This window comes from Lathamus discolor, chromosome 5, assembly GCF_037157495.1.
Source record: "Lathamus discolor isolate bLatDis1 chromosome 5, bLatDis1.hap1, whole genome shotgun sequence".
Classification (NCBI taxonomy): domain Eukaryota; kingdom Metazoa; phylum Chordata; class Aves; order Psittaciformes; family Psittacidae; genus Lathamus; species Lathamus discolor.
In genome coordinates, this window is record NC_088888.1 from 20,633,086 (window position 1) to 20,661,085 (window position 28,000).

A 28,000-nucleotide genomic window follows, 5' to 3' on the forward strand; every position below is an offset into this window, starting at 1 on the left:
GCAGATTACAGAAGACTGCAAGTGAGCTGTGACAAGAATGATAACAGCACCATGCTTTTGTTTTCTTTATTTTACCCTTGAGCAGATAACCTTTCATATTTTGGTAGAGTAGACAGATCAGTGATGATGTTTTTATGATGTTGCAAAACTCCACTTTCTGCTCATCCCTCTGGGAACAAATTCATCCACGTCATTTAACCACAACACAGCTTTAGAAAGAACAGAAAGACTAGAGGCACAGCAGTTTGTGGGGACTTAGATACAGTAATATCTATTGTCCACATCAAAAGCTAGCTGAGGAACTGACATTAAGGATATTCATAACTGACAACAAGATAATCTGGTGTCAGAGAACCCAGGCAGAGTTGGTATTTGACTTATTTCATATTTTTTTAGGTGATCCAGGACCCAAACAGGCAACTCACAGCTCTGAAGTTGCATGTGGCTTGTAAGCAGCTCAGATGTACCTCCTGTAAGCATGCTGTACCAGTGGCAGGACTATGCTGGTGGTGAGCTGCTGCACAATACAACAGCACAGCTGTGGAAGGAAGTGAATCAGCAAGGATTGCCGGGGCAGATATTGAGTCACCTTGAGACCCAGCTGTATGCTTCAGTTTGTGGATGAACCTTGACACACAGTGGAAGCACTGAGATCCATGAAGAATTACTGTTTTTTCCTTTTTTTCAGGACTACTCAAGTTCCTCTTCCTTTTAGATCTCAGAAGCTTATATTAGCTGTCCTAAGATGTGCGACTGTTTACATTTCAGTGGGACGAAGGTGCCCAAACATCTAAGGCTCTTTTGAAAACCTCATCCACATACTACAAATATATAAGAATAGCAATCAGATGTGATTAATATAACAGGCATTCAAATTGAAAAGAAGAAAATCTTCTCAGATTAAGCCTTCCCATCAAACAGCAGAGCTGGTAGAAATCCTCAGAGCCTGTGACACTTCAAGATAAAGCTGAAATACACTTTGACAGTAGGAACACCAACTGCCCTACTGCCTACTCCAACCATCTGGTCATCCAGGTTTTACAATGAAGTTATATTTACTAGGTTTCTCACCTCCAAAAAATATGCATAAAAGGGTATCACTTTTTATGCTGTGGAATTGTGTTTCACTGAAGTTTAAAGAAATACATTTTGGTATTATTGTAGGCCAGTCCATTATGAACATTAGTAAAACTTGCATTGCATATGCATCAGTGAAAATAAGACAAAACATATGAAACAGAAAAGTTGATGCTAAAGGTTGTTAAAGAAATTACCCAATCTTCAAAAAATTCAAATGTGTTTATTTTGCATGTTTCCTGACTATGACCTGAGATTTCCATTACCTTTCTTCCTTATCTCTGCTGCATATTGAAACAGTATTTGAGAGAATATTTATTACAATGGAGTTGGAAAAAGGTGATGACAAAATGCCTAATAAATGACAGACTAGATTTCATCCAGCAGATTCCTTCCCTGCATTTTCTTCTGTAATCAATACCACCACATATAAACACTCAGACTGTCCTACTGTGGAAATACTTTTTTTCATAATGCGTTTCAGAACTTGCATTCTTGAAGATGGTAAACTTTTCACTCACTGCATTTCTGCAAATCCAGCTATGAATATTTGTAATTCCTGAGAGCAATCCTCAAAAATCCAAGTTTTCAGTCTTTTCTCCACCATCCATACGAAGTCTTGATCCAATGCAGAATCTGAAGTCCTAGCCAAATGCTTCCTTCTAGTTTGCTGCTATGATCAAGCTTTCAAAGTTAATGCTCTAAGATGCGCATAGCACAACAGGAATACAAAAATGAAAAAATTAGATATGGGTACATAAGCGGCAGCAGGAGTTTGACCCTTTTGGGTCTTTATAAATGGCATAGTGTGTCAAAAGATTTTGTAGAATTTAATGGAAGTCGGGAAAAAAACCCAACAACCCCACAAACCAACACAAACCTGTTTTGTTTCATAATTGACACAAAAGCAACATTTGGCAGAATATGGCATTCTGCAGATAAAAAGATAGTTGTGCTTATATAAGAGATGTGAACTAGAACAGATACACTATTCATTTGTGACATAAGAAGTTCATCAGGATAGCATTTCTTGATCACAGTTGAAGACACTTCAGTCTGTTTCTAGACTAAAGTTGCCGTTGTTAGCACTGGCCATGGGATAATGTTGGAACCACTAGTACTTAAAACTTCCTCTGTTCCTTGTTTTATGGCTTCTAAAATGTGGCAAAATAAAAATCTATCTAAATGAACTGTCCCATTTAGCTGGTGACATTTGGTCTACATAGTACTTCATAAAGGATGAGCCTGCATAAGTTCTAGAGTAAGGAACAGCCTAACTACCTAGTCTTTTTTTTAATATTAGTCAAACTCTGATGTAGAAAATTATTTAAAAAAAAAGGAATTATGTTTCTATTAAGCACCTGTATGAGCTCTGCCACATTGCCATCCATGTACTAATTATCAAAAGCATGTTACCACCTTTGGCAAGCACAAGCATATAGGTGATGAAGCACATTTGTAGTGACTGCCACGTGGCTTTATATAGTACTTTTCATTAACTCTCTCAGCAAAATTTCCTGCATTAAATGGCACTTGCTTTTCTAGTTGTGGTGTTTGCAAAATGCTATACTTACAATTAGAGACTACAAGAACTTTGCATGTAAAGAAAAGGACAACAGCTATTGTTGAATATGGATATCAAAGTTTGCTTCATATATTGAGGTGGAAGGTTGGGAATATCTATTTTTGGCTAAGGTTTGGCTAATTCCCATTGGTAATTCTTGGTGGTGCTGCAAATGAAACATTTTGTTGTTATCACTCTGTTCAGAATAGAAGCATTTCAAGCTCAATAAGCAAGAACATCAGGGCAGTTCTGTTCTCAAATATCTAAGTGATGAATCTCTGGTGCACTAAAACCTAGGAGACACCAAGGGTGTGATTCTTCTCTAGAGTGCTTCTGCAGGAGCTGTGTAGGTGTGGGGTTCATCTGGTCCTTTTGTTTTTGTGTCTTTGTCATTGCAGATCTCCAAATCATGAAGTCCCGTTGTACTATTTCTGTTGCCATCCATGAACTTTTCTACCATGCTCTTGTTGCACTGACAGAAGTCACTGGAGCTCTCTAGAAAGTTGATCAAAGTTTGATAACCAGTGTTAGCCAGGCCAATCCCAAAGAGGATCCACAGAGAGATTACATTCTTGTACCAGCCTGGGTAGGTATGGTCTGGGTTCATCCCTACAAGAGAATCACCCAAACCATTTCTAGATTATATCAAGAATGACTCAAAGGAGACAGATACTACATATAAAGCAAGGACAGTGGAAATAATGACCTAATATTAGTGATTTCTGTATAAAACATGACTGTGCCATCTATTAGCATGCAAAGAGATGATGCAAGCATGTTTCATGAATGTAGCAGCAACAGCCTTGGACTACCTAGGAATTGTAAAGGTTACCTGTAAGAAAGAAAAATAAATCCCAGATTACATCTGTGTCAAAGTGAAATTATTCACAATTAAGCACACAGTTTCATTTCCCATTTTCATTTCATCATCACAATATTGTATTAGTATGTAATAGAGGTCCGCTGCAGGCAGAGAGCTAAGTGGGTTTTATATAACAGTGTATGTATTTTGTTAAGCCAGGTATAAATTAGTCTTTAAGAGCAGGAGGGAAGGGGCCTGAGCAGTCCCAAAACCTCCAAGAACAACTAAGCCTTGGAAGACAGCCTGAAATTATGATACCTCTGCCTGGTTGTTCAGTTAGGTACTTTGTGATCACTTTGGAGCAGAATCATATTTTCGCTTGTGTTTCACAATATTTTGCACAAAGAATCTTGTATGTACTAAGTTAGTGTCAGTAGTAGTAAATACAGGCAAAGCAAAGAAATGAGCTCAGCCTTATGAAGTGACTGGGCTGTATCTGTAAAGCAGGCTGGGGTACCCTTAAACACAGGTAAGATATAGAATACAAATTAGCGGCAGCAAAGTCTTTGCATAGGATTTTTCTCTTGTGCTTCTCAAGTATCATTATTTAGCTCTTCTTACCTTTGGAAGGTTTGTCACTTTACAGCTGAATACTTAGAGCACAGCAGATACTACAGAACACCTGACACTTTTGGGACAGAATGGAAGAAGCTGACTTTTTTGAGGTGGTACCTCCATGAACCTGGAAGCCACTTCCCATACCACATGCCAGTGAAGAACTACACATAGGGCTGTGTTGAAATGGGACATCCATATAAAAGCTGGTGTTTAGGTATTTATTATCTGTAGGAATATTGTCCTGTCATTACCTGCACAGACTAGCCATTCCCAAATTGTGCTCCATGAACTGTTATTGTCTACAAGATTGTGATAAGTAATAACTGGTCAGCAGAGCCATATTAAACAGCCAGTCTTTTACAGCCATTTAGTTGGTATTATTATATTTAATGGAATACATATTGTATGTATGAGTTTTCAATATAAAGGGAGCACAAGACATTTTGACGTTGTCAGCAAACCACGGATAAATGTCTGGGAGCTACCAAATGCTTCTGTAGTAAATACTCTTTGGGCTGACGTTCTATATCAAGGTAAACTTCAACCAGAAAAAATATTATATTCATCCTTCAAACAAACAGCTTTCACTGATGCTAAATTCAAAGGTTTTAAAATTGCTTGCATCTAAATAATAAATGAAAACAAGAAAGAAGGGATATCTGGGTCTTTCAAGGAGAATGTTTTATCCACAGTGACTGATAGGTGCAAGACATAAGATATTTTAGTCTTTTTGTCTCCCCGGGGATTCAAGGATACATGTGTTTCTCTAATCAATTTTTTTTTAATGAGAAAGTCTTTATCAGAAAGGTGTGTCCTGTGTTTCAGCAAATGCATCGGGAGTAGATCCAAACCCATTTCCTCTGGCAAAGGGTTTTGGCAATTAAAACTAGGCTGTGCCTGGTGCCTGACAGTCTACACCTAAGAGACTTAAGCTGTCTTTTAGAAAGCAGTTGTCCAAAAAGGGGTTTTGACAGAGGAAACAGTCACTGCTAATGGTGATGCAGAGTAACATCTGCTTAAAACTAACCACTGCTGACACTGGAGCACACCAAGTGGGCCACCAGTGACTGTGCCATGAAAAATGTAGTGCTTCAGTCTGGTGTTACAGTTGTTCAAGGGGCAGATAACCTGAATACCGAAATATTACTCATTGACTGGGAAATTATTTCTTTGCTATCTCAGCAATCATGTCTTCTCCAACCTGTCAAATGCCTACCACAACACATCATTTACTGTGATTTATCTTTACTGTTAGGGTGGTGAGGCACTGGAACAGGTTGCCCAAAGAAGTGGTGAATGCTCCATCCCCGGAAGTGTTTAAGGCCAGGTTGGACAGAGCCTTGGGTGACATGGTCTAGTGTGTGGCAGGGGGTTGGAACTAGATGATCTTAAGGTCCTTTCCAACCCTAACCATTCTATGATTCTGTGATCATCAGGTCTGTGGGTTGCTAGTGATATAAAACTGCCAAGTTGGGAGCTTCATACCTCACACATGTAGTTTTCATGTTTAGTAGGTGAAAGCAATGAAATGCAAACTGCTCACCAATCACATAGTCTCCAAATCCTATAGTGCTGAGGGTAATGAAGGAATAATAGAAGCCTCCTTCATAAGATCAGCCTTCTTTGTCAGAGAGCAACAAGGGAGGTAGCAGAAGGAACAACAACAAGCCAGTCACCAGCGCAGAGGTCTTAATCAGCAGGGAAGCTTTTTTCTAGTAAAACAGGGAGATAAAAAGAAAAATAAAGAGAAAAAAAATCAGATTGTCACAAGAAGAGTGTCAGGGAAAGTCCAGCTCAGTTTCTGGTTTAAGATTATGCTAGACTCCATAAAAACACACAGACATTCATGATGTTCAACCACCCTGCTATATGTTGGAGGGATGGTACAGCCTGGCATAAGAAATCCAGGAGGTTCCTCGTTTGTGTGGAAGACAACTTCCTTCTGCAAGTAATAGAGGAGCTGACAAGGAGAGATGCCATGCTTGACCTTGTGCTCACCAACAGGGAAAGGCTGGTTGGAAATGTGACGCTCCAGGGCAGCCTTGGTTGTAGCAATCATGAGATGGTCAAGTTCGAGATCCTCAGGACAGTAAGAAGAGTGTGCAGCAAGCTCACTGACCTGGACTTCAAGAGAGCAGACTTTGGCCTCTTCAGGAACTTGCTTAGTAAGGTTCCATGGGATATAGCCCTAGAGGGCAGGGGGGCCCAAGACTGCTGGTTGATATTCAAGGATCACCTGCTACAAGCTCAGGAGTGCTGCATCCCAACTAGAAGGAAGTGCAGCAGGAGGGCCAGGAGACCTCTCCATGAGGAGCTGCTGAGGAAACTTTGAAGGAAAAAAGAGGCTTATAAAAGCGAGGGCGGATGGCTTGGGAAGAATACAGGGATGTTGTCTGGGAAGCTAGGGACCTGGTTAGGAAAGCTAAGGCCCAGTTAGAATTAAACTTGGCTAGGGATGTGAAAGATGACATAAAGGGATTCTATAGATACATTGCAAATAAAAGACAGACTAGGGACAAGGTGGGCACTCTCCAGAAGCTATCAGGGGAAGTGGCTACCCTGGATTTGAAGAAGGCTGAGGTTCTTAATGACTTCTTTGCCTCTTTCTTCACTGGCAAATGCTCTGACCACACCACCCAAGTCTTGGAAGGCAGAGGCAGGGACTGTGAGAATGAAGACCTTAGGCTCACTGTAGGAGAGGACCTAGTTCGAGACCATCTTAGGAACCTGAACATGCTTTATGAACCTTATGAAGTTTAACCCTGTGAAATGCAAGGTCCTACACCTGGGTTGGAGCAATCCCAGGCACAACTACAGGTTGGGCAGAGAAGAAATTCAGAGTAGCCCTGCGGAGAAGGACTTCGGGTGTTGGTCAATGAGAAACTTAGCATGAGCTGGCAGTGTGTGTTTGCAGCCCAGAAAGCCAACCATATCCTGGGCTGCATCAAAAGGAGCGTGACCAGCAGATCAAAGGAGGTGACCCTACCCCTCTACTCTGCTCTTGTGAGACCTCACTTGGAGTATTGTGTGCAGTTCTGGTGTCCTCAACATAAAAAGGACATGGAACCGTTGGAACAAGTTCAGAGGAGGACTACGAGGATGATCAGAGGCATGGAGCAGCCTCTGTATGAAAACAGGCTGAGTAAGTTGGGTCTTTTCAATGGGGAGAAGAGAAGGCTGTGTGGAGACCTCATAGCAGCCTTCCTGTACCTGAAGAGAGCCTACAAGGATGCTGGAGAGGGACTCTTCATCAGGGGCTATAGCAATAGGACAAGGGGTAACAGGTTCAAACTTAAATAGGGGAAGTTTAGATTGGACATAAGGAGGAAGTTGTTTACTGTAAGGGTGGTGAGGCACTGGAATGGGTTGCCCAGAGAAGCTGTGAATGCTCCATCCTTGACGTTGTTCAAGGCCAGGTTGGACAGAGCCTTGGGTGACATGGTTTAGTGGGAGGTGTCCCTGCCCATGGCAGGGGAGCTGGAGCTAGATGATCTTAAGGTCCTCTCCAACCCTAACTATTTTATGATTCTATGTTCCACTAGAATAAACAGTGTGGCTCTTCCAGTCAACATGAACTTCGTGAGTTCATATTGACTGAAGTGCATGTGAAGCTCATCACCTTCATGAGTCCTAAATTCATGCCAGTTTAAAGCTTATTTCGCAAATGTTCCCATATAACTTACATGTTCAATTCTAACTACAAGTGATGATAAACAGACCAGATATTCTGGTCTATTGGATCTAGGGCTTGGATCTAGGGCTCTGGCACTTCTGTTCCTGTACGGGAAGCCATTCATCATAGAAGTTCCCTCAATTAATAAACAACCTTACCTAACACCTCATAAGGCTGTCATAAACTAAATTTATCTGCTTCCAGTTATTCCTGAGTATTACTGCTTTTTTGGCCAAATAGGTAGGCAGCTCTCCTTGTTAGTCACAGAATCCCAAATACCAGACAATGCCCTTTTTTTCTTTTCCTTCCTGAACCTGAGGGTGAGGCATACCTATCCATATCGCTTACCCACAAATGAAAAGCCTCTTCTAGACGATGGCCACAATGCTGAACCCCCAACAACATCAGCTGCCGAATTTCATTCAGGAGTACAAGATTCAAGGGGATCCCAAAGAGTGCAAACAGGATGCAGAAGATTCAGCCAGCAGCAGTGCTGGGACGCAGGTTCCCATAGCCTAAGCAGGAAAGAAATGAGGCATTAAAGCTAAAACATTCTCTGCTTGCCCTTCTCCCACAGAAGGGTGAACGTCTATCTTCTACAAAAGTTAGAGGAGAAGGTCATTGCTCCGAAAAGGACCTTTTTGGTAAATAACTAAGTTACATCTATTGTTTGCCATATCCTACTCATGTTGGAAAATAACATTTCTTTCCCTGCCAATTTTGCTTAGATCCTTTCCCATTTACCAGTCAATTTCCTCTTCCCTATCCACTGTCCCGGCTGGGGTCTGACGTAAATGCAAAACTTCAATTTAGTTCAGTTTTTGTAAGCATTATTGGCATACGGTTTGCTGGTAAATGACCCTACATGACTGTCAGATGGTCTCTGAATCACAATAGTGTTTTAATTATAACAACCACTTTTTCTACCTTTGTCCCACAAAATTAATGAACTTAACACTGCTGCCTTGTTTATACTCCTCTTGTGGCACAAGTACCAAACACACTTTAAGCTTAAATTGTCAAAATGTTTGCCTAGAGTCAGTAAACCCAGAGAAATTATATTTAACTGGAGTAAAATACTTTGGTTTCAGACCTATAGAAAGAAAGAAAAAGAAGTGGTTGAAATGTTGTCCTTTTTCTCCTAATCATATGAACTGGTTTAATAAAGATACTGTCCTGCAATCACAACCTTGCTTGTATCATTAGACCATTATACCTTCAACATCACTGCAGCAATACTTATCTTTGTTCCCCATATCTTGTTTTAAAAATGCCCTGTAAATCTGCACACTTGCATTTTCATAATTTCAAGTGGTTTATACTACCAGAAGATCAGGTTCAATTTTGGTCTATTTCACAGGACACTTTTTAAGACAGGGAAAAGGCTAGCACATGACAAGCATATCAACAGAAACTTAGCCAAAGCCTATGGCCTTGACTGCATTTCAAAATCACCTCTACTCACTAGAGATTTGTGTATATCCATATACAAGGCTGGCAATCTGTCAGAGTTTACCTTTTCACTACACATAATCTATCCCCTCCCAGTGACACCCAGCTGTTGGTTAAGTGCAAGCACAGAGGTGCTCCTGCCACTGATGCCTTCCTACCATGCTTGTAGGTGGTGTAGTCTTAGGGCAAATGAGCAACCCCCAGGAGGTGAGATTGCAAACATCTGTGGTTGATTAGATGGAGTCCCATTCCTTCACTAACCTCTGTCTCACGCCAGTTGCAGTAAGTCACTAGTTTATCACTTATAGAATAGTGACTAGGAGCTTATGATGTCTATGTGTTCTGTGCCAAGTTTTGTGCTAACAGAATTTCTCCCTATGGACAATTCTGCAAACATTTAATTGTGCACATGCACCATCAAACTACCTCCAGAAAAGGTCTGGCAGCAAACTGTTTCACAGTATATATGCCGGCTTTTTTTTCGTCTCATGCCTACACCCCCAAATTCAAAATTTTACTGTCTGGAGGACTTTCCCTCCAATAACTTTATGCTTGAATGATTTGTAAGCCCATGGATTTAATGCAAATAATAACATATAATATACATCCAAAGTGATGGCCCTAGCAGCGTGTCCCAACTGGGGGCAGAGCATCCTCTGAAAAAATGGGATGCTGTTACATAACTAGAGGTTGTTTTGAAACACTTTGTGTCAAACAAAGGGGCTAAATTAAGACTGTACAGCAGCTTTTATTCCAGTGCCATGTTCTTCACTTATGAGCAACTTCGTGATATTTATGCACTTTTCTTCTCCCCATGTGGAATTGTTGACTTCTGTCAGCTTTCACTATTTCTGGACTAGCAGGCGTGATAAATGAAAGGCACAGATCATAGAACTGTTTGGGTTGCAAGGGACCTTAAAGATTATCTGGTTCCAGCCTCCCTGCCATGAGCAGATACACAGTCCACAAGACCAGATTGCTCAAAACCCCATCCATGCACATGCAGGCAACTATGTCTAGTAGGTGAACTTATCTAAGTGAATTTAAGAGATATGTGCCTGGTATGATCTGTTTCACACTGGCTGTGCCACATTTCAGTGGATTAATTCCAGCCTTTCTCTTTTATGGAATGAAGGTGTTTTGCAGGCTGCTCTGGACTCAGGAGAAAGAGGTGGGGGGCATTTACTGTGAGGCTGGAGTCCGAATGTGAGTCATATACATTTACAGCAGCTATTCTCCCCCTATCTTCTATATGTAATTTTAAAAGATTGTGTAATGGCTCAGGCAGTTCATTCTACCCACCACTTTCCAGGTTATTTTTGGAGAAAAACATCAAATAAGAGAGGAAGAAAGGTCCATAATCTCAGGTCACTGTGTGAAGCACAGCAGCCTTCAGGATTTTAAGAACCCTGCACAGTGCTAACTGGAGAGCATCTAAGGTCAAGCTGTACATTACATCTATTTTAGAGCAGCAAATTCAGTGATGTAAGAAGGTCTAATATGCACAGTAAGCCCAGCACACCATGTGCAAAGCAGATATGGTGTTTGATTTGTTTGGCTCCATTTCCCCTTAGGCTTAGTAGCTCAAGACAATTTCCTGAAGACTTAGTGAAGAGTTGCTGTAAATATGGCAAAAAGCCGCGTTCCACTAGCATTTTACACAGGCTACAAAGTTTGGTCAAACAGCACAGGAGACTTTAGATCATGCAACATAGTCAGCAATTTATATCTGACTGATGACACCCCCTTGATTTTGGACTAGACAAATAGATGTCAACCTAGTTTTATATAAACCTCGAATGTTATAAAACTCAAGCAGGAATGGGTAAGTGGGACTTACACTCTCCAATAAATAGAATGAGGGTAATCAGTGTCTTATACCATTGTGTTCTACAAACTTGGTTCAAATCTAATGCAAAGATTAAAACTACACTGGTAGGTGTGTCACGTCCCCGTGAGTCTGCTAGTGGGATGTCACCTAGTACATGCCTGCACCAAGAGACACAGAGAGATGCTCACCAAAAACTTAATAAAGGTCAAAGCATAAGCATTTTTACTGAAGAAGCTGGAGTGTATGTTTGTATGGCTCCTCATTTTGAAAAAAAAGGGCAAAGTAACTTAATATTCCTCAGAAGCAACAAGAGTGGCTTATTTGTAAATGTTCATATTTATTTCTAGATGTTTTACCTCATGTCCTGTTAACACATATAAAGTCTTTTTCTGCTTGCCCATTATATTCCTGTGCATAAGAGATTCAGAGGCTCTGCTAAGAGAGGGAGACTTGTGTAATTAATGGATTATTAGTAAAAGGTCTCTTCATTTGCAAGGTAGTATCCTTCTTGTAGGGCCCCCCAGCTCAGCAGAGACAACTGTGACTTCCTGCTACCCACAATGGGAGGTTTGTTTGGCTCTTGTTCTCACTGCCCAGATGCAAGAGTATTTTAAGCAAAAAGTGCTTAGAATGAAGAAACTGTTTTTCACAGGCTAAGAACCATCTGAAAATTCACCAAATAATTTTAGTTGTGGAAAAAGCAGAAATTAGATTTACAGAAAATCTGGAGGCAGCATAACTTTTCTAACCATTTTTTCAGTGGTTTAAGCATCCAAGCACATTTTTGGGGAGATTTTGATGAACTATTTCTCATACCTGTCAGATGAACACAGCCATTGAGCTCAGAACGCATCTTACGGGAAGTCACAGTTGTTTCCAATTCATCATCCATGGAGGGTGACTTTGCTGAGGCCTCTCACTTGTTCTACACAGAAACAGGACTCTGAAACCCCAAACAGCCCCAGTATTTGCACTGGCATCTCGGTTTTATGATTAGAACCAACAAAAATAACCCAGTTTATTTTAAAAGCAGTGGTAGCAGAATCTCAGGGACTGTATCATATATGGGGAAGCTCATTGGTACCCCGGCAGGTTGATCCAGGGTCTGTGTGGGAGGTAGCCATAGCTATTCATTTTAGCTGGTGCAGTGATGAAGTAGAGACCAATAGCTAACACTGTTAGGCTGAAAACACACATTTGAACAGAGTTATTTAACAGTTTTAGCCCTATGAAGTTCCAGGCAACAGCAAAATTTGGTTGCACACTCTTGTGAGTGAAAGGCCAGAAAACTGCTTGGGATGAGTACTGCAGTCTTCTATTTGTTACATTTGTACTGTGTATACACTGGAAGCTGTAGAATTAGTCTCAAGAGGATGAGGTGGCAGGAAAACAGACCAAATTCACCAGTGCTAAGGAGACAGTTTAGAGGATGTTACTGACAGTGTTATCCCCAGATCCACTAACAACCTCTCCTGGACCATTGTGCCACTTAACCACTTGGTCAAGGCTGTAGAGCAGGTCTGCCAGCTGCCACAGGGTAGGGAAGAGATCAAACACATCAAAGGTGTGGGGCTCTTCAGCAGAGAACTCTCCTCCACAAACCTGAGGTTCACGGCAGATTTAAAAACAGTTCTAGGCTGCTATTCCATGCTTTAACTACTTTGAGACATCAAGTTGCTTTAACTGGATTTCCCAGTGGATTGCCAGCCAGCAATGGGCAGAAGCCTGGGTGTTTCTTGGTTGCTCCATCACATGCTAGGCAGCACTACAGAGAGTCAAGTCTTAGAGAAACTCTTGCTCCCCCAAAGCCCTACACTGCCAGGACTTTACAACCCTGAACTAGCTGTTGTTTTTTTCCCCTCATGGGAATCATCTGTGGCAACATGTCTGTAACAATGTACTAAATACCCCCTCTCACTCTATAGACCGCTCCTTGCCTCTTTGCTACCCTCAAGCCTTCGGGGGATTATTGTCAGGAGCTATGATACTGTGTTAACCAGAGAAGGAAAGCATGAAAGTAAGGTCTTCGCCTTCATTTCTTCACTGTAAGACGGTTTACTTGTCCAATATTGTGTTTAAAAAAGGGTCTTTGAAATTCATACAAATGAGCTTTGATAAATATCAGGGAACAGTAGGGCAGCACTAGGTAATGGCATCCACCCACCCAAGATAAAGGGGGATGCTCAGGCTAGAGAGGACAGCACTTTTTCTTCTACTCTTAGGTTAGCACAGACAACCTCAGTCTCATCACAAATCCTTTCCCTAGCACCTTCTCTGAAATTACATCACCCTGTAGTCATTTGACTTTAGGAACTTTCATCTTGTGCCCCACTCTGAGCTTGCTTTGACCTTTGCCCTGTTAGTCCAAACTAACTAGGAGGAGAGTAAACACAGAAAGACAAGACTTTGTGTTGGAAGGGATGAAGATGTTCCCAGAGAGAAAACAGACAGAAAATAAGCTTTTCTTTAATCATGCTCAATACTACAGCTCTAAGGGAACTCTGAGGATGATTCTTCACAGCATTGAAGAGAGGGTTCCTATGGAAACATCTGCAGAAATAGAGATAACATACAAGATCTGGGATGCCATATAAAATACAGCATTGAAGAAAGCACAGAAACACAACAACAGGGAGAAGAAATCAGCAGAAGGCCAGGGCTGCCCAACCACATGATCAAAAGTTAAAAATGCAGTTTTATTCAAACTATAAGACTGGATAGAAACTACACAGGCTTTGGGATACTTCCTTAAACAGCAGATTTTGGTTCATACATGTCTGTTCTTTAAACCTTTGGGATTAGGGTACCAAGTGTGCCCAGCCTTCAGGTTAGAACTCTTGTTTTTTAAGCAAAATTTACATACTGCTTTTAGTCACAAGTGGAAATAGATGATGCTCTCATTTAAATGGAAGAAGGGTACAGCACAGAAGATGCTACAAGATGAGACATGGGGGTTCAAACTGTCAGTAGGAAAAGAAGCTGATGTTCCTCAGTTGATGTTAACTGGGGAAGCAGCTAACATCCCCTTCCATATCCCAGTGAAACTGTGTTCTGTTAAGAACTGGAGAAACACACCAAGCCTTCTGAAGAGGGTTAAAGCACCTAAAGCAGAAAACAGAAGCTGACAGAGCGGAAAGGGCATCTCAAAGGGAAGTGATGAAGGTGAAAGTGATAATGTCTTTGGCAATGCTGTTTGAGAAAATTAAGGGAAAAAAAGCTGGTGCAAAAGCCACAAAAATCATGTGCATCGTGTAAGAGGCCAGCAAGACACAGACAGCATTAGTTGCAGAGACAGAATGTCGAAGAGACAAACAGGACAAAGGACTTCCAACTGCCTAACCACATGGAGTAGAATCCACCCAGATTCTTCAACAAAATCTTTATGTAGTACCCCCCAAGTTCCTGAGACACTTTTCTCCATTATCATTTTAACTCAATCCTTTCTGAACTCATTTGCCAGAATGCCTTTTTAACTCCTATACAATAATCTTGAGAAGTGCGACCTGCTTTCAATGGTTCCATACTTACATACTGGACTAAGCAGTTCCTTGCCACATAAGGACACAAAAACCTCAACAAACCTTTCTCAGACTCTCTGAACTATGTCATTTACCCAATAGCTATGCCTTGTACATGAAGCTCTATATTGTGAATCACTCCTCTGAACTTTGAATTCTTGGTTAAGGACCTTTTCTCTTTACTTGACGTATATCATCAGTTATCCTTCCTCAGCCATCCAGTGATGTCTGGGTCAAGGAGGCTGCACCACCCCCTGTCTCAAGAACTTGCATAAAGGAAGAGTATGGGTAACAGACTCAAGGTGAGGCTCTGTGAGGCCATCTCTTACTTTTCTCTTCAACATACTGTTATTGACAGAGTGTTGAGACACTAACCTGTATCCATTTAGCAATTTAACTTGAAAAAGCAAGATCTGGGACCCAGCTGTCTGATGTTCGCTTCATAGAGGTGACTTGTACATCATTCTCAAGTCCACGATCAAACAATCATGAACAAGGCCCTAGAGTCACAATATCAGCTTTAAAGCCATGATATAGAGAGCTGTAATATTTGTTTCTTTTTATTTGCCCCTCCTGTCAAGTCAGTCATTGTCACCCCCCACCTATCAGGGTACAGAGTTTATTTAAAGAAATTAAGAAAGAGCAACTTAGGCTTTCATGGAGCAACACCCAAAAATGTTTAGTCTAGATCTCTGCCAACATCACAAAACCCTCTTGTATTGTAAGATAGCAAATTTGATTCTTCCCGAATGTTGTTAACTTAAATCTGTTGTGGAAAGCAGTTACTTTGACAGCTTAGATACCGAAGGATTAACTTACTGAAACACGCAGAGCAGCTCTGAGCAGATGCTGCTTTGTACTGAAGGCTGGAAGCAAAAGCCCAGGCTCTAAACTGGAAACCCACAAACAGTGTAGCCCTGTCTAATGAGCCTCCACTGCCATCATCTGGTACAACCCGTACCTTGTAGTACAACCCTGCCAGAACAATACACGTGCAAAAGAGCAGGGCAGAAAGCTGCACCGAGTCAAAGGAAGGTACCGCACCCTCTGCCCCCCAGCAAACCCCACCCTCTCTCTGACCTCTTGTCTGGAGGCTTAATATTCTGAAGTCAATGTATATTCAACAACGATAAGAGAAATCAAAAGAATGCTCCACATGGGTCTCCACATGGGTGCGCAGAGAAAATTCTTGGTCTAAAACTGTACTTGAAATTGAAGAGATCTGACAGATTCAACACGAATCAGGAAGGTTTTTGATATCCAGCAACCACCTCGCCACGTTTCCCACCCACCCCCTTTTTATAATACTGAGCCACGCAGTAAGAAAAAGATGTCAGGTCAGGTCAGGTTATTAATTGTTTTGGGGACCGGGGACGTGCACTGACAATAATTAATAGCATCTGGTTTAAGTAAGAGCATACTTAAATACATCTTATTGTTTCCATTCTCTCCCCACCACTTATTTCCACCATTCCTTCAAGGCTTTGTATTACTCATTTGCTGAAACCTTTCACCTACGCAAGCAAGTCTTCATCCAAAACAAGTAGTAATAAGAAGGAATAATTTATAAATATAGCCTCCAAGGATTCAGCAACCAGTGGAAAGAGTTTTTCAAAGCCATTCCCTCTCCTTGTGACAGGAAAGGCTCATTGCAATGCACAATTCACCTCAAAACTCTCAGAGAGCACTAGGCTTGGGAAAGCACAGGCAGTGCCACACTGTGAAGTTCAGGCCCCAAAAGCTGTGTAACTTAGTGGGAATACATACCAAGCAACTAATCCCTGTATCTAGTTAGAGATCACTACTGCCCTAGCACTGACAAAGCTTTTCTGGGGCTAGGTTTATGGGTTCTTACCTACTCTATGATCTATCAAGCTACATGTGGCCCCACAGGACCAGATCAGCATCTGACAGTACACGTCCTCATTCCCACTCCCATCCCACCTATAAGGCAGCTCTTCATTCAGCAGACTCTTACCAATGGTTGTTATTGCAGAGATGGAGAAGAAGAAAGACCCACCGAAGTCCCACCTGCCCAGGCTAGTGGTGTTTCCCTGGAGGGTTATGCCACTCTTGTAGGCTTGGACAATACCCTGTAAAGAGAAATAAGTGAGATCCCACAAGGCCCCTTATGGCAAGTTTGCATGACTGGCATTTACAGCACTGGCTGGTAAAGTTGCAAAGAGCGGCCACTTCCAACTCTGTTGTTTCCCTTTTAGTAGGGGATATCCTGGACCTTAGAGACCAAAGAACTGAGAGGTCAGAAAAGCCGAAAGCCAGCATATTGTTTTTAAGGAAAGAGCACTAGGCATTTACAGCATAAGAAAAAGTTGTACATGCAGATCGTAGGTCATACAAGTAAGTGTGGAAGATATGGGACAGCAAGAGCTACTTAGAGAAAGCTTAGCCAGTTAGTTATGAGAACTACCTTATGACATATTCATTAGGAAAAGAAAGCATTCCCAGATGGGATATTCTCATGGCAGAAGTCCCAGAACAGCAAATACACATGCACATGTAAATTTTACAGATACCTTGTCTACACAGAGGTATATGTATATGGCATGAGGTAGGAGATGGAGACTACACAGGATGGCCAGTCTACTAGTATTGAGCATTGTTGTCCCCACATCAGGGATGTAAATACGAACAAGTGGATTATATTAGCATGATGCCCAATTCTGTTCAATCCACCTGGGAAAGATTCAGAATTCACTATGCTGAAGTGTGCAGTTATGCCAAAATAAGATATCTTAATTGATATCTAAGATTATCTTAACAGTGCCCACTATCTGACTATACCTTCTCATGCCAATAAAGTTAATGATATTGAATTGAGTTGTGTTCAAAACAGCATTAATCACAGCATGTACACTAAACATTTCGCTGACGAAGAAACCTGGAGAGTTGATTATCCTGGAATGTAAACTGTAGCCAAGAATACATGAAATTCATCACCTCTGGGCAAGATATGCGGATATCAAATAATGCTGACCCTATCCTAACAATAAGGCTGCTGATAAAGCTATCAGCATTGATAATAAAAAGAATTGCTGTCAGGTTAGATTTGCATCAGTTGCAGGATTTACGAAGTCAGAGTTTGTATATCCATCAAAAGCAAACCAACATTTCAGGCCTCCAAAGCACAGAAGCTTTGTCCCATTTTACTGATGCAACAGACTGTAAGTTACTAATATTATATGGGGCTGTGAATTAAAATCTATTTCAAGAGACCCAGGCAGCACCTTAACTACAAGGACCATTATATCTTTTCTCCAGACATACTAGTTCTCACATTAAAAGCAAGTAGCAGCTCAGAGATCAATGCATTTATTCAAGTAAGAAATGCTGTTTGATACTCACATTCTCCAAAATGTCTTTGTTTACTCGTAACTCAAGGCAATTTAAACCATTCGGGGCTACCTTACAATCTATTAAAGCCTAACAATGTGCTTTTCTCTGCACAAGATAGAGCAGAGAGAAAAAAGGTAAGGGCCAGAAGCTGTATTACGGCTTGCTTCCTTCTGTGAATTGTTGCTGTAACTTGTGTGGGGCAACTGACAGGAAGAATGAGTATGCAGCATAAGTGACATGAAAGAATCAAACTTGCCCCTGCCTCCCCCCACCCAAAAAAAAAAAAAAAAGGAGTTGAAAAGGCTGTATCAGGAAGCCTCCAGTGTGACTTTTTTTTTTTATATAGTTGTGTTTAATACCCCCTTCCAACCCCACTTCTTACAGGCCAAGTGTAAGAACTGCTGCAGCCAATCGCCTAGTCAGGAATCACAGTCTCCATGAACATAAAAACTCCCTAACTAAACCATATGTCAAAGGAGACACTAGAAATTTATACAGATGACCTTTATCTTTTCCCCTCCAGAAACTAGTGGTTAAGTTTGAAAATAAAAAGCTTGTTATTTCTCTCAGACTTTCCTTCTGTAGCCTATGATCTCCACTGTTCTAAGTAGCTAGTCTTGAACATGTAGCTGCTGGAACAGCAATAGTCCAGCTGTCATCATCTTGATCAGGGAGACTCTAATGCACACATATAGCATGTCCATTCTCATGCTTGATGTCCTCCTGATAAAAGCTCAGCAGTTGACAATATTACACACACATCAAGTTTTAAAGCCAGAAACTTAAACCCTAGAGGATTGTAAGAAACTGTAGCTGAATGGGCTCAAAGAAATGGAAATTTCTTCATGCAGAAAGGTGAAATAAGCAGCCTGTACAAGACAGCATATGAGAAGCAAGCAGCAGCAGCAACCAGGTCATTAAATTTCACATCCTTTCACACTTCAGTTCTGCATGGTTTAGGACCAAGATACTGCTCAGTTATAAGCACCCGTGTCAGCTTTGCAGTGATTTCTAACAGCACAGCATCTCAGGGTCCTTGTCTCAACTTTCCCTGAGGTGATGCTACAGCCAGGAAGTACTGCATTTGTCTTAAGAATCTGTGGGTAGGCTGAAGTAGTAGCCTAAATGCTCTGATGATCCTGCACTGGTCTCAATGAGAAGGAAGGTATTGTTACTCATTGGCAAAGAGCAAGCATTGAGCTTATAGCATGCCAGCTGTTTCCTTTGTCTGGAATTGAAGCACTTACTTATATCATGTTTGCAGTAGGTTTTCAATAGCCTTCTGAAGTAAGCCTTGTTAAATCTTGTAATCAAACATCCAGATAACACCATTAACTACTGGGCACCTGGAAAAGCCCCTTTCAGGGAACACTGCATACTCATGCAAATCAAAGCCACTTGAATAAACAGACACTCCCAGGAGAAACACAAGTTCATTCACTGTTAGAATGAAAATGCTACTGTGACATCCTTAAAGAGGAGGATTCATAGAGGGGACAGATAAAAACTAAAACCTGGTATCCTTAAGTAAAAAAAGGTTTTATTATAATATCTAGAACCAACCTTTGACGTGGCAACAGTGATGATAGAAAATTAAAGATTGATTTTTCCTAGGACACTAGGACTAGTGGCGCTTGCCTTCCTAGAGATGTGCTCATAGAGGTGGATTCATGAAAGAGAAATCCCTAGAAAGCTATTAATACACAGAAATTACTTCTGGCACAGGAAGTCCTTGGATTACAAAGGCTGAATGAGCATTCAGGAAGATATCAGTGTATACTTGCCTTAATTTGACATTTTCCTCTAGACTTCCCCTTTTGGCTAGTGGTCTTTTTCATAGAAGAATTAAAAGTGGTTTATAATAGAACACAGGAGAAAGCAGCTAATAAACCCTAACAGAACAGCTAAATTATCCCTGCTTTTCCCATTGAAGAGGCACTGATAGGTCTGTTATAAAAATTTAATCTTAGCCATGATCCGATTCAATTATTTTATTACAATTGATTAATATCGAGAGGCAATAAGCAAGCAGCGCTGGGTGAGCCAGGGAGTCTCCGCTCCACCGGAGACGCACACCGGGGTCTTTGGGGTCTAGTCTCTTATACTTCTTGGTCCGGGGTCTCAGCCAATCCCTTCTTCTGTACCTGGATGCCGACGAGGCCCCTTTCCATTATTCTTTTCTTGTTGCTGTGGTCTTTCTCCGGTGAACTTCTTGGTCATACATTAACGGGGAGATGTCTTTCACATGCAATTAACCACCATCTTAGCCCCATAAATTCCATTCCTTATCTGGTTACTTATCCTGTAACAGGATGTAGCTATCTCTTAGTTATGTAATCCCTTAAAGCATTCAAGCAGTTAATCAAAGCACTCTTTAAACAACAAAGCGATTCCAAGCAGTTAAACAAAGCACCCTCTGAAAAACAAAACGGTTGAGTAAGAGGGATTATTCCTTGGTTTCTTCTTCTCTCTCATCATTGTATTGACAGGAACATTTATAATAATCATGATCATTCCTATACATCCCACACAAGGTACAATGGTCAGAAGGGGTTCTGATTCCACATAAAGTGCAATGGCGACAAGAACTAAGTTGCTGACACGAATCATTCCTGTATACCTCACAGTCTCCACTGCTTATTTTGAAAAAACACTTGAAGTATATTTTGGGCTGTGGGTTCAAGATTTACTAAAGAGGAACTAAATCATACACGTTGTTACATCTGCCTGGTTCCCTTAGCATGCCTTTTTGAGAACCAGAGACTTATGTTTTGTTTTACACCTATTTTGAGGCGAAATCCTAAGGATTTTCCTTTTTCTCTTAATTAGGCTAGTAATTTATACAGTATCTTCTCCAAAACCTAATGCATTAAAAGGCACCTAGTAGAAGCAGCAGCTCAAATCCAGGGTTCAAAACCATGTATCTGCCTGACCTAAATCAGTCAATACTACCAACTGCTCAAACACAGCAACTCTTGAAATTGCAGAGCTTGGGCTTGATATTTTGGGAACTTGAAAGGTCATGTGAGCAACTGAAAGTAGTATAGAGAAGGAAAAAGTGGGCGGTTGAAATAATCAGAAAGAAACAGAACTCAGTTCCACTTCAGTTTCTACTGACAGACAAGCTACTCAACATAAAGTAACTTCACTTCTCTGCACTTCCCCCTTCCAATAATTTACAGTTCACAGCAACTACTACATCTTCAGCTGACAATGCTTATTTTAAACTGCAGATAAAAATTTCTATGGAAACTATTATAACTATTATAGGATAAATTAAGATATCTTAAATTCTTAGGCCTTCATGAGTCAATGAAACTTTCCTTGCAAGCTGACACATTTGCTCTTCAAGTAGACTGTTCCCTTTCTTATTAGCACCATGCAAAGCCTGCTTGTGTGGTCAAATATTATCATAGTGATTAAAAACCAGCATGACTTCCATTCAAACTAGTCTATTTAAATGTAGATGTCTGTCCTGTTACTTTTGTGATAAAACCTGCCTTAGAAACCTAAATTTGGCCTCCAGCTCCTTTCTACTTAACCATAAGCTCTGAAGTTTCCATTAGGAATATCATGAGCCAATACTTGCAAATGCACACTTTGTTAGATTATTACATATAACCCACTACAAAATCAAAACCTACTTTTGTGCATCCTTCTGCAGGGAATTCCTTCCTTTACTTCAAGCTCACTAGTAACACCAAGAGGAAGCTGTGGCTTTCTGCTGACTCCCTTATCTGTTTTGTATCTGACTTATCAAACTTCTTTTAGGATGACAATACCCCTTCTCTTCTACCATAAATTAGAATAATTATTGTTGGTTCTTCTTGCGAGGACATCCAAACACAACATTGTCCCAGTTTGGGACATAAGAAACCACAACAATCACTGTTTCATCCTGCCTGCCTTTTACCCCTTTACTGCTCTGGGGTTGTATTCCCACAAGTGATTAATAACAAATGCCTCATCTGACCTGGAAAATTCTCACCAATTTACACAGCTGTGCACCAACAAGCCCAATGTAGCTAGAGTGATAATAGCAAAACCTAAACCATATGCTTGAATTATGTTGTCAAAAGATTTCTTTTGTTCTTAGTGTCCAGTTAAAAACCCTATCAACTACAAAAAAAGAAGTGAGGTTGCTGATTCTACCAGAACACCCATTGAAGTATCCAGAAATTTAGTGCAGACTCAGCCTATAGAATTCAGTTCCCTCTTGACATTTAAGAGTCACGTCTTTTTCTTTCCTGCAAAATGTAGGTTTATTCTTTTCTATTTGCTGTGGAATCACTCTATCTTTCAGCCATACCCCTAAGTCTCTCTCATGTACCATGTTGTCCTGGTTTCAGCAGTAGTAGTAATTTTTCTCCTTCTTATTAGCTGGTGCAGTGCTGTGTTTTTGACTTTCAGACTGGAAACAATGCTGAAAACACTGATGTTTTTAGTTGATGCTCAGTAATGTTTACTCCGACTGAGGATTTTCTGAGTCTCATGCTCTGCCAGAGAGGATGGGAAGCCGGGAGGAAGCAGAGACAGGACACCTGACCCAAACTAGCCAAAGAGGTATTCCATACCACAGTACGTCATGCCCACTGTATAAACTGGGGGCAGTTACCTGGAAGGCCCAGATCACTGCTTGGGTAGGGCTGGGTATCGGTCAGCAGGTGGTGAGGGTTGTATCCTCTTCCCTTGTTATTTCCCTTATGATTATTATTATTGGTGGTAGCAGCAGTGGTTTTGTGTTATACCTTCGTTACTGCACTGTTCTTATCTCAGTCCGTGGGAGTTACATTCTTTCCATTCTCCTCTCCATCCCTCCAGGAGAAGGGAGAGGAAGGAAAGGGTGGGGGGAGTGAATGAGCGGCTGTGTGGGTTTGAGTTACTGGCTGGGCTTAAACCATGACACATGTGTACTGCATTACCAGTTTAACTGACATTCACTTTAGATATCCACTGCTAGCCATGTGTCTCCAACTCTCCTGTCTGGTTATTGAGACAGCTACTGGTTAATTACAGCTTTTTGTACTTCCTTACTTGTAACTTGCCACCAAGACTAACCAGCTGTTACTGAGAATTTGATAGTATCAATTAACATCTCTTTTTAGGCAGAGGTACATAAATAATAGGTTCCTGTGCCTCCTCTCCACCTTCTCTTTTTAAACACAGGTACTAAACATTACATCATTGACCTGAAGACCTAGGAGAGAGTCAACTAACTAGAAGCACCAGTTCATCAGCAGGTCTTCTTACCTTCCAAAAAGAACTTCCTTTCTGAATACTAAATGACTAATGCTTTGCAGAATAAAGACTCTTTAACACTTTCTGTCAAAGGTATACTATAATAGGATATTATAAGCACAGAATTCACACTCTTGGTAAGGTACCCATAGTTCTTTTTAGTTAATAGGTCTGGAGAATGACAAATTGGCTATAACTTAACTGGAGCAGTTAGTACATTTGGATAAGAAGGAAAGTAGAACAATTACAGGGGATTGACCCTATTTCACTTGTGACTAAACAATGGATATTTGACTGAAGTGAGTTCTATACAGATGTCACTGCTCCACAACACCCAGAGCCAATTTTATTTTTTGAAAGTCCCTTATCACCAACAGACGATCTCTGATGCCCACCCCTTCGGAGTCCCTCACTGCTGCACCATGTGCAAGCAAGATGATTTTAGTAAACTGTATTTGGAGGCTTGTATTTCCTGACACCTGGCACAAATCTCTGCTGGTTCAATGTCAGTGCAAGCCAAGGTATCAGTGAGGATCTCCCAGTCACATGGGATCTTGTTGCTCTAGTAAAAGTGAACTAACACTCTGGGTAGTTCTAACTGTTGACTCTGGAGATAACAGTATCTAGACCCACCTGCAGGCTTTTAGTTTATGGCCTGCCCTTTACAATTATGTCTTTTTCACTACATTTTTTTTTAAATCCTGCTACATTTAAAATATTTCATTGAGCCAAGTTTGTGTTTTCTCCAGTTTATGCAAGCAACTGGGTTTAAATAGCATTATACACCTACAATAATAGAATGTGGATAGAACGATACAATAAATACATGAAACAGCTGTATTAGGAAAATATGTATATTACAACAATAAATTTATAGAAAAAAAAAAAAAAAAAAAAAAAGGGCAGCATGAAAACAATGTCATGGTAACAGCCTAACACATAAAAGGGAGAAAACTCTTCCAAGCCTGGTTACAGGGCCAATCATCTGACTAAAGAAATGCTAATAAGTACAGCAACAATAGCCACACTGGTGCCTGTAACCACTGAAAACAATGAAGGAAAAAGAGCAAGTCTGGGGGACAGCTCAGCTGGAGCAGAGCTATAGATACTTTCCCTTGGCAGTAAAACCAAGACATATATGCAGTAGAAGGGTATCACACTGTGATGTCTAGGTGTGTGTCTAGGTGCCCTCCACCCCTAAAAGGACAAAGAGGGTCTTGGCTGTAAGGGACATGCCTGTACAGAAAGTGCAACCTCACTCTCTGGATGTTTCTCAAATCTGGAAACAACATAATTTTTGCCTGGACAAAGACTGTTGCATGTTTTTTTCCCCGAGCCAAGTCCTGCTGCTGTTGTTTACTGTATTTAGGGTGTATAACCTGAAACATGCCTTATCATGACATTTGTTTTCTCCTTCTGTGAGTTTTATGATTAAGAGAATCTTTTGATGTGACCTTACGGTCAGTAATTCTGGCATGTGAAGACCACCGTCGTATTTATAATTAAAAGCCCAACATTGCCCTCTTTCTATGTAGCCTAATGACTCTTGAGGAACTGTTTTCTCTTGATCTTGCATTTGGTGAACATGTGTTTATGTCAGAAAAATAGCATAGGGTTAGATGGGTCAACAAAACCAAATTTATGTTGTCCTTGAGTAGATATCACTTGGATGCACAGTAAAGGGACACGTGGCCAGAGTCCCTGTCATCCCTTATGTTGTCCTTTCCTAAACAAGTAAAGAAAGCCAAGAAAAACAGAAATCAGTCTTCCCCATATGCACATTTATGTATGTGTAAACACATGAGCATGCATGTTTTGTTTGCTTATACATAAAGCATTCACACATGCTACCTTCAACTATGTAGGAAATGTGAAACTGTTCAGCATCTGACAGGAGAGGAGCCAGCCAGTTCTGGGCAAAAACAATCTAGCAACAAAAACCAAACAGCTGTGGGAAGCCGGGATCTACCACTACTGGTGATGCACACTAACACTCTCCCCTTGACATTCAGTTTCCGTTGTTGGTCCACTATCCCCATTTCCTTCTGTCATTTCTGTTATTAACCAGAAAATTATTTCACCCCTGAAAGGATCTGAGCCCTAGAAATTACTGAATGAGAATTCATTCTGCTACTACAGTAGTCTGCTTGCCTTTCCTCCTGTCCATCCTCATGCCCTTCTCTCCTGCTAGCTCCTCAAATGAGGAGCTCTCTGTTGCTCTCTATCTGTGCAAGGGCTGCAACAGTGGATTTCCACTCCTGGTTGGTAACTAGGAACTGAGCAATAAACAGGTTGTAAAATGACATTTGTACATTGCTTAGCAAACTGGGATTTTATTCCCCATTGGCCCCTATGCACTTAAAATAAACAGAGTTTGGAATTATGAAGTACGAAAGAGCAGTAAGAAAACAATGAGGAATTGCCAGTAATGTCAAAGCAGCTAAAATTCACACGCTGCTTTATGTTTTCACAAACACACTTTATGTCTTTCTTAATTAGCAAATAATCAGCTGCGTATTTAGAATACAAATTTGTTATCTGAAGAGGGCCAGTGATGGCACTGCCTGATAAATTATGTGGAATCAATTGCAATAATGAAGTACCACACAGAAAAAACTCCCATTATTTAAAGCGTGCTTCCAATACCAAGTAATTACTCCACAGGAAATTAGAGAAGCATGTAGGAGAGAAGCAATCCTGTGGATTATATTTTTAAGGCTAATTTCTCACTCTGAAAGTTATTAAAAAAAGCACACAAAGCCATTCAAACTCAGACTATGTTTATTTCAAAGTACAAAGGTATGCACAGACACTCCATAAAATGAAATAAAACTTTTTAACTTCATCACCTAGGGCTTGCTCAGGTCTCAACCAAGTACTCACATCGCTTATTATAACAATGCCTGCTCTAAAGGGATTTGGTCAGCTGTCATATAAGAGAGTATCAAGAGCTAGTAGAGGTATATATAGAAAAACAAACTATCAGAACAATATTAGAAAGACCTTTCTACCTACTATCTACTCAGGTGTGATCATTATCTTCTCTCCACTACTATCACCTCATTGCTGTCATTCAGCAAGTGAAACCCTTCCAGTCTCAGGGCAAGAGGCAAGTCAAGCATTCACTGTTCCACAACGCAAAGCTCAGCTCAGACATGCCTTTATGAAGTGCCAGACTGGTCTTCTCTTACTTGTTTCTTACTTCTATTTACATCCCACAGCTAGCGCAGTGTGTGACACACACAATGAATAATGAGAATAGATACCATGGTAGCATATGAGGGTCCAAATTTATATAATATCTTCAATGTACTGCTGACTGCCACAGAGCACTTACCATTAGAAAGTTAAGGGATGAGAGCCTGACATAGGTCATCAGCATAATTCTGTTTGCCAGGTCTTTGCTGGAACTTCTTACAAGATTTTCTATATGAGACCCTTATTCAAGTCCTTTTTAGACCCTTTGAACTCTGGTGGCCAGCTGCTGTGGTTTCAGCCACTACCAAATCCTGCTTTTACAGAAAAACCCTGTTTTTCTGTTCTTGTTTGGTAACATCTATCTTAGGCAGATGGACCAAAGCAAGCAGTACAATGTTCAACCACCAGCATCGACTGAACTAGAACGGTTTGGATAAATAATGAAGCCACTTCAGTATTGTAAGTTTTCTTTTTCAGATGGAAAATAAACAAGGAGGAAACCCATTTATCCCACTTTGTTCACAACTGCATTATAAAATGCACCCACTTACTCTCCAGTAAGATTACATTCAGTCATGCTTTACATTCAGTAAATGCATTCAGTTTTACATTTCACAACCATCCTGGAAACATCCTCAGACATGTTTTTAAGGGTACTTTAAGTAGTGTTATAATTATTTTCTACTTCCCTTTAAACAACAAGCAGAAAACTGAAAAAGCTTGTCATGACACACCAATTAAACTTACCACAACAAAGTCTTCCTGTTAGGATTTACCACTAGTAGGGTGTCACAATTCTCAGTGGGCTCAGCAGCAAACCAGACCTAACCCACCTGCAGTTAAGCCCGAGTAATCACCACACCGCGGGAGTTCGGCCACCGCTGAAAGATTCGCGAACTCGGCCACCTGCGGAGATCCCGCAGGGACGAGGCAGCTCCTCGGCTGTCGAGGCCCCGGGAGAGCAGCCCAGCGAAGCCCGGAGCCCTCCCGGAAGAAGTTTCCCCCGCCGCGGACAGCTTACTCGGGACAGGGTTATGTGCAGGCATAGAAGAGTTCTGGGTTTTGTTTCTGGTTACTGCCGGCAGCGCTGGCCCCTTGGGGCGCAGGCTCACCTCGATGAGCCGCTGCAGGGCGGGCCCCCGCAGGTTGGCAAGCAGCTCCCAGCGCTGCCGCAGGGGATGCTGAGCTGCTCGTGCCTCTGCCGGTCGCTCCAGCGCCTGCAGGACGCCGGCGCCCAGCCCCACATCGCCCACGTAGACCACCAGCAGCATCGGTACCCCTCAACGCCGCTTCTGTCTCTGCCGCCGCCACCGCGCAGCCACCATCGACCCCGCTGCCGCCAGCCGCCGCCCTGGAGCTGAAGAAGGTGCCGGGGAGGGAGCGGGGCTGCCCGCGGGAGGAGGGATGTGCTGGGCAGGGTAGGGCATCCGGCCTGCCCCCAGAGCCTCCCCTGGCCAGCTCCCCGGCTTTGCTCCTTCCCAACCCCAGGAGAGGCACTGTACCGGGCCAGGCAGCTGATTCTGCCGCTCCCCAGCAGCGGCTAGCCTCGCCGTCACACTCATCATCATCTTCCTCGTCCGCCGCTTCCTGCCAGTCTTCTCCGGCGCGCAAAACCGGCCCAAGGCTCCCTTCTCTGCGCAACTATAGGCACCGGGACATGTTCGTCCTTTAGAGG

The 28,000-nt window shown here is 41.6% G+C and overlaps 1 protein-coding gene and 1 long non-coding RNA gene across 2 annotated transcripts in view; one reads left to right on the plus strand and one right to left on the minus strand.

Annotated features, from left to right (window-relative positions):
- Nucleotides 1-3,903, plus strand: part of LOC136014890 (uncharacterized) — a 78,277-nt gene extending 74,374 nt beyond the window's left edge. The window contains exon 3 of the long non-coding RNA XR_010612915.1: nucleotides 3,040-3,903. This is a non-coding gene — a long non-coding RNA (uncharacterized LOC136014890). The remainder of the gene's footprint in view (nucleotides 1-3,039) is intronic.
- Nucleotides 83-27,983, minus strand: KCNK17 (potassium two pore domain channel subfamily K member 17). Its single transcript, XM_065680030.1, is given in 5 exon segments — nucleotides 83-3,250; nucleotides 5,605-5,773; nucleotides 8,083-8,249; nucleotides 16,514-16,628; nucleotides 27,438-27,983. Coding segments are annotated over 5 exon segments (1,194 nt in total). The 5' UTR covers nucleotides 27,894-27,983; the 3' UTR covers nucleotides 83-2,963.
- Between the last annotated feature and the right edge of the window lie 17 nt (nucleotides 27,984-28,000).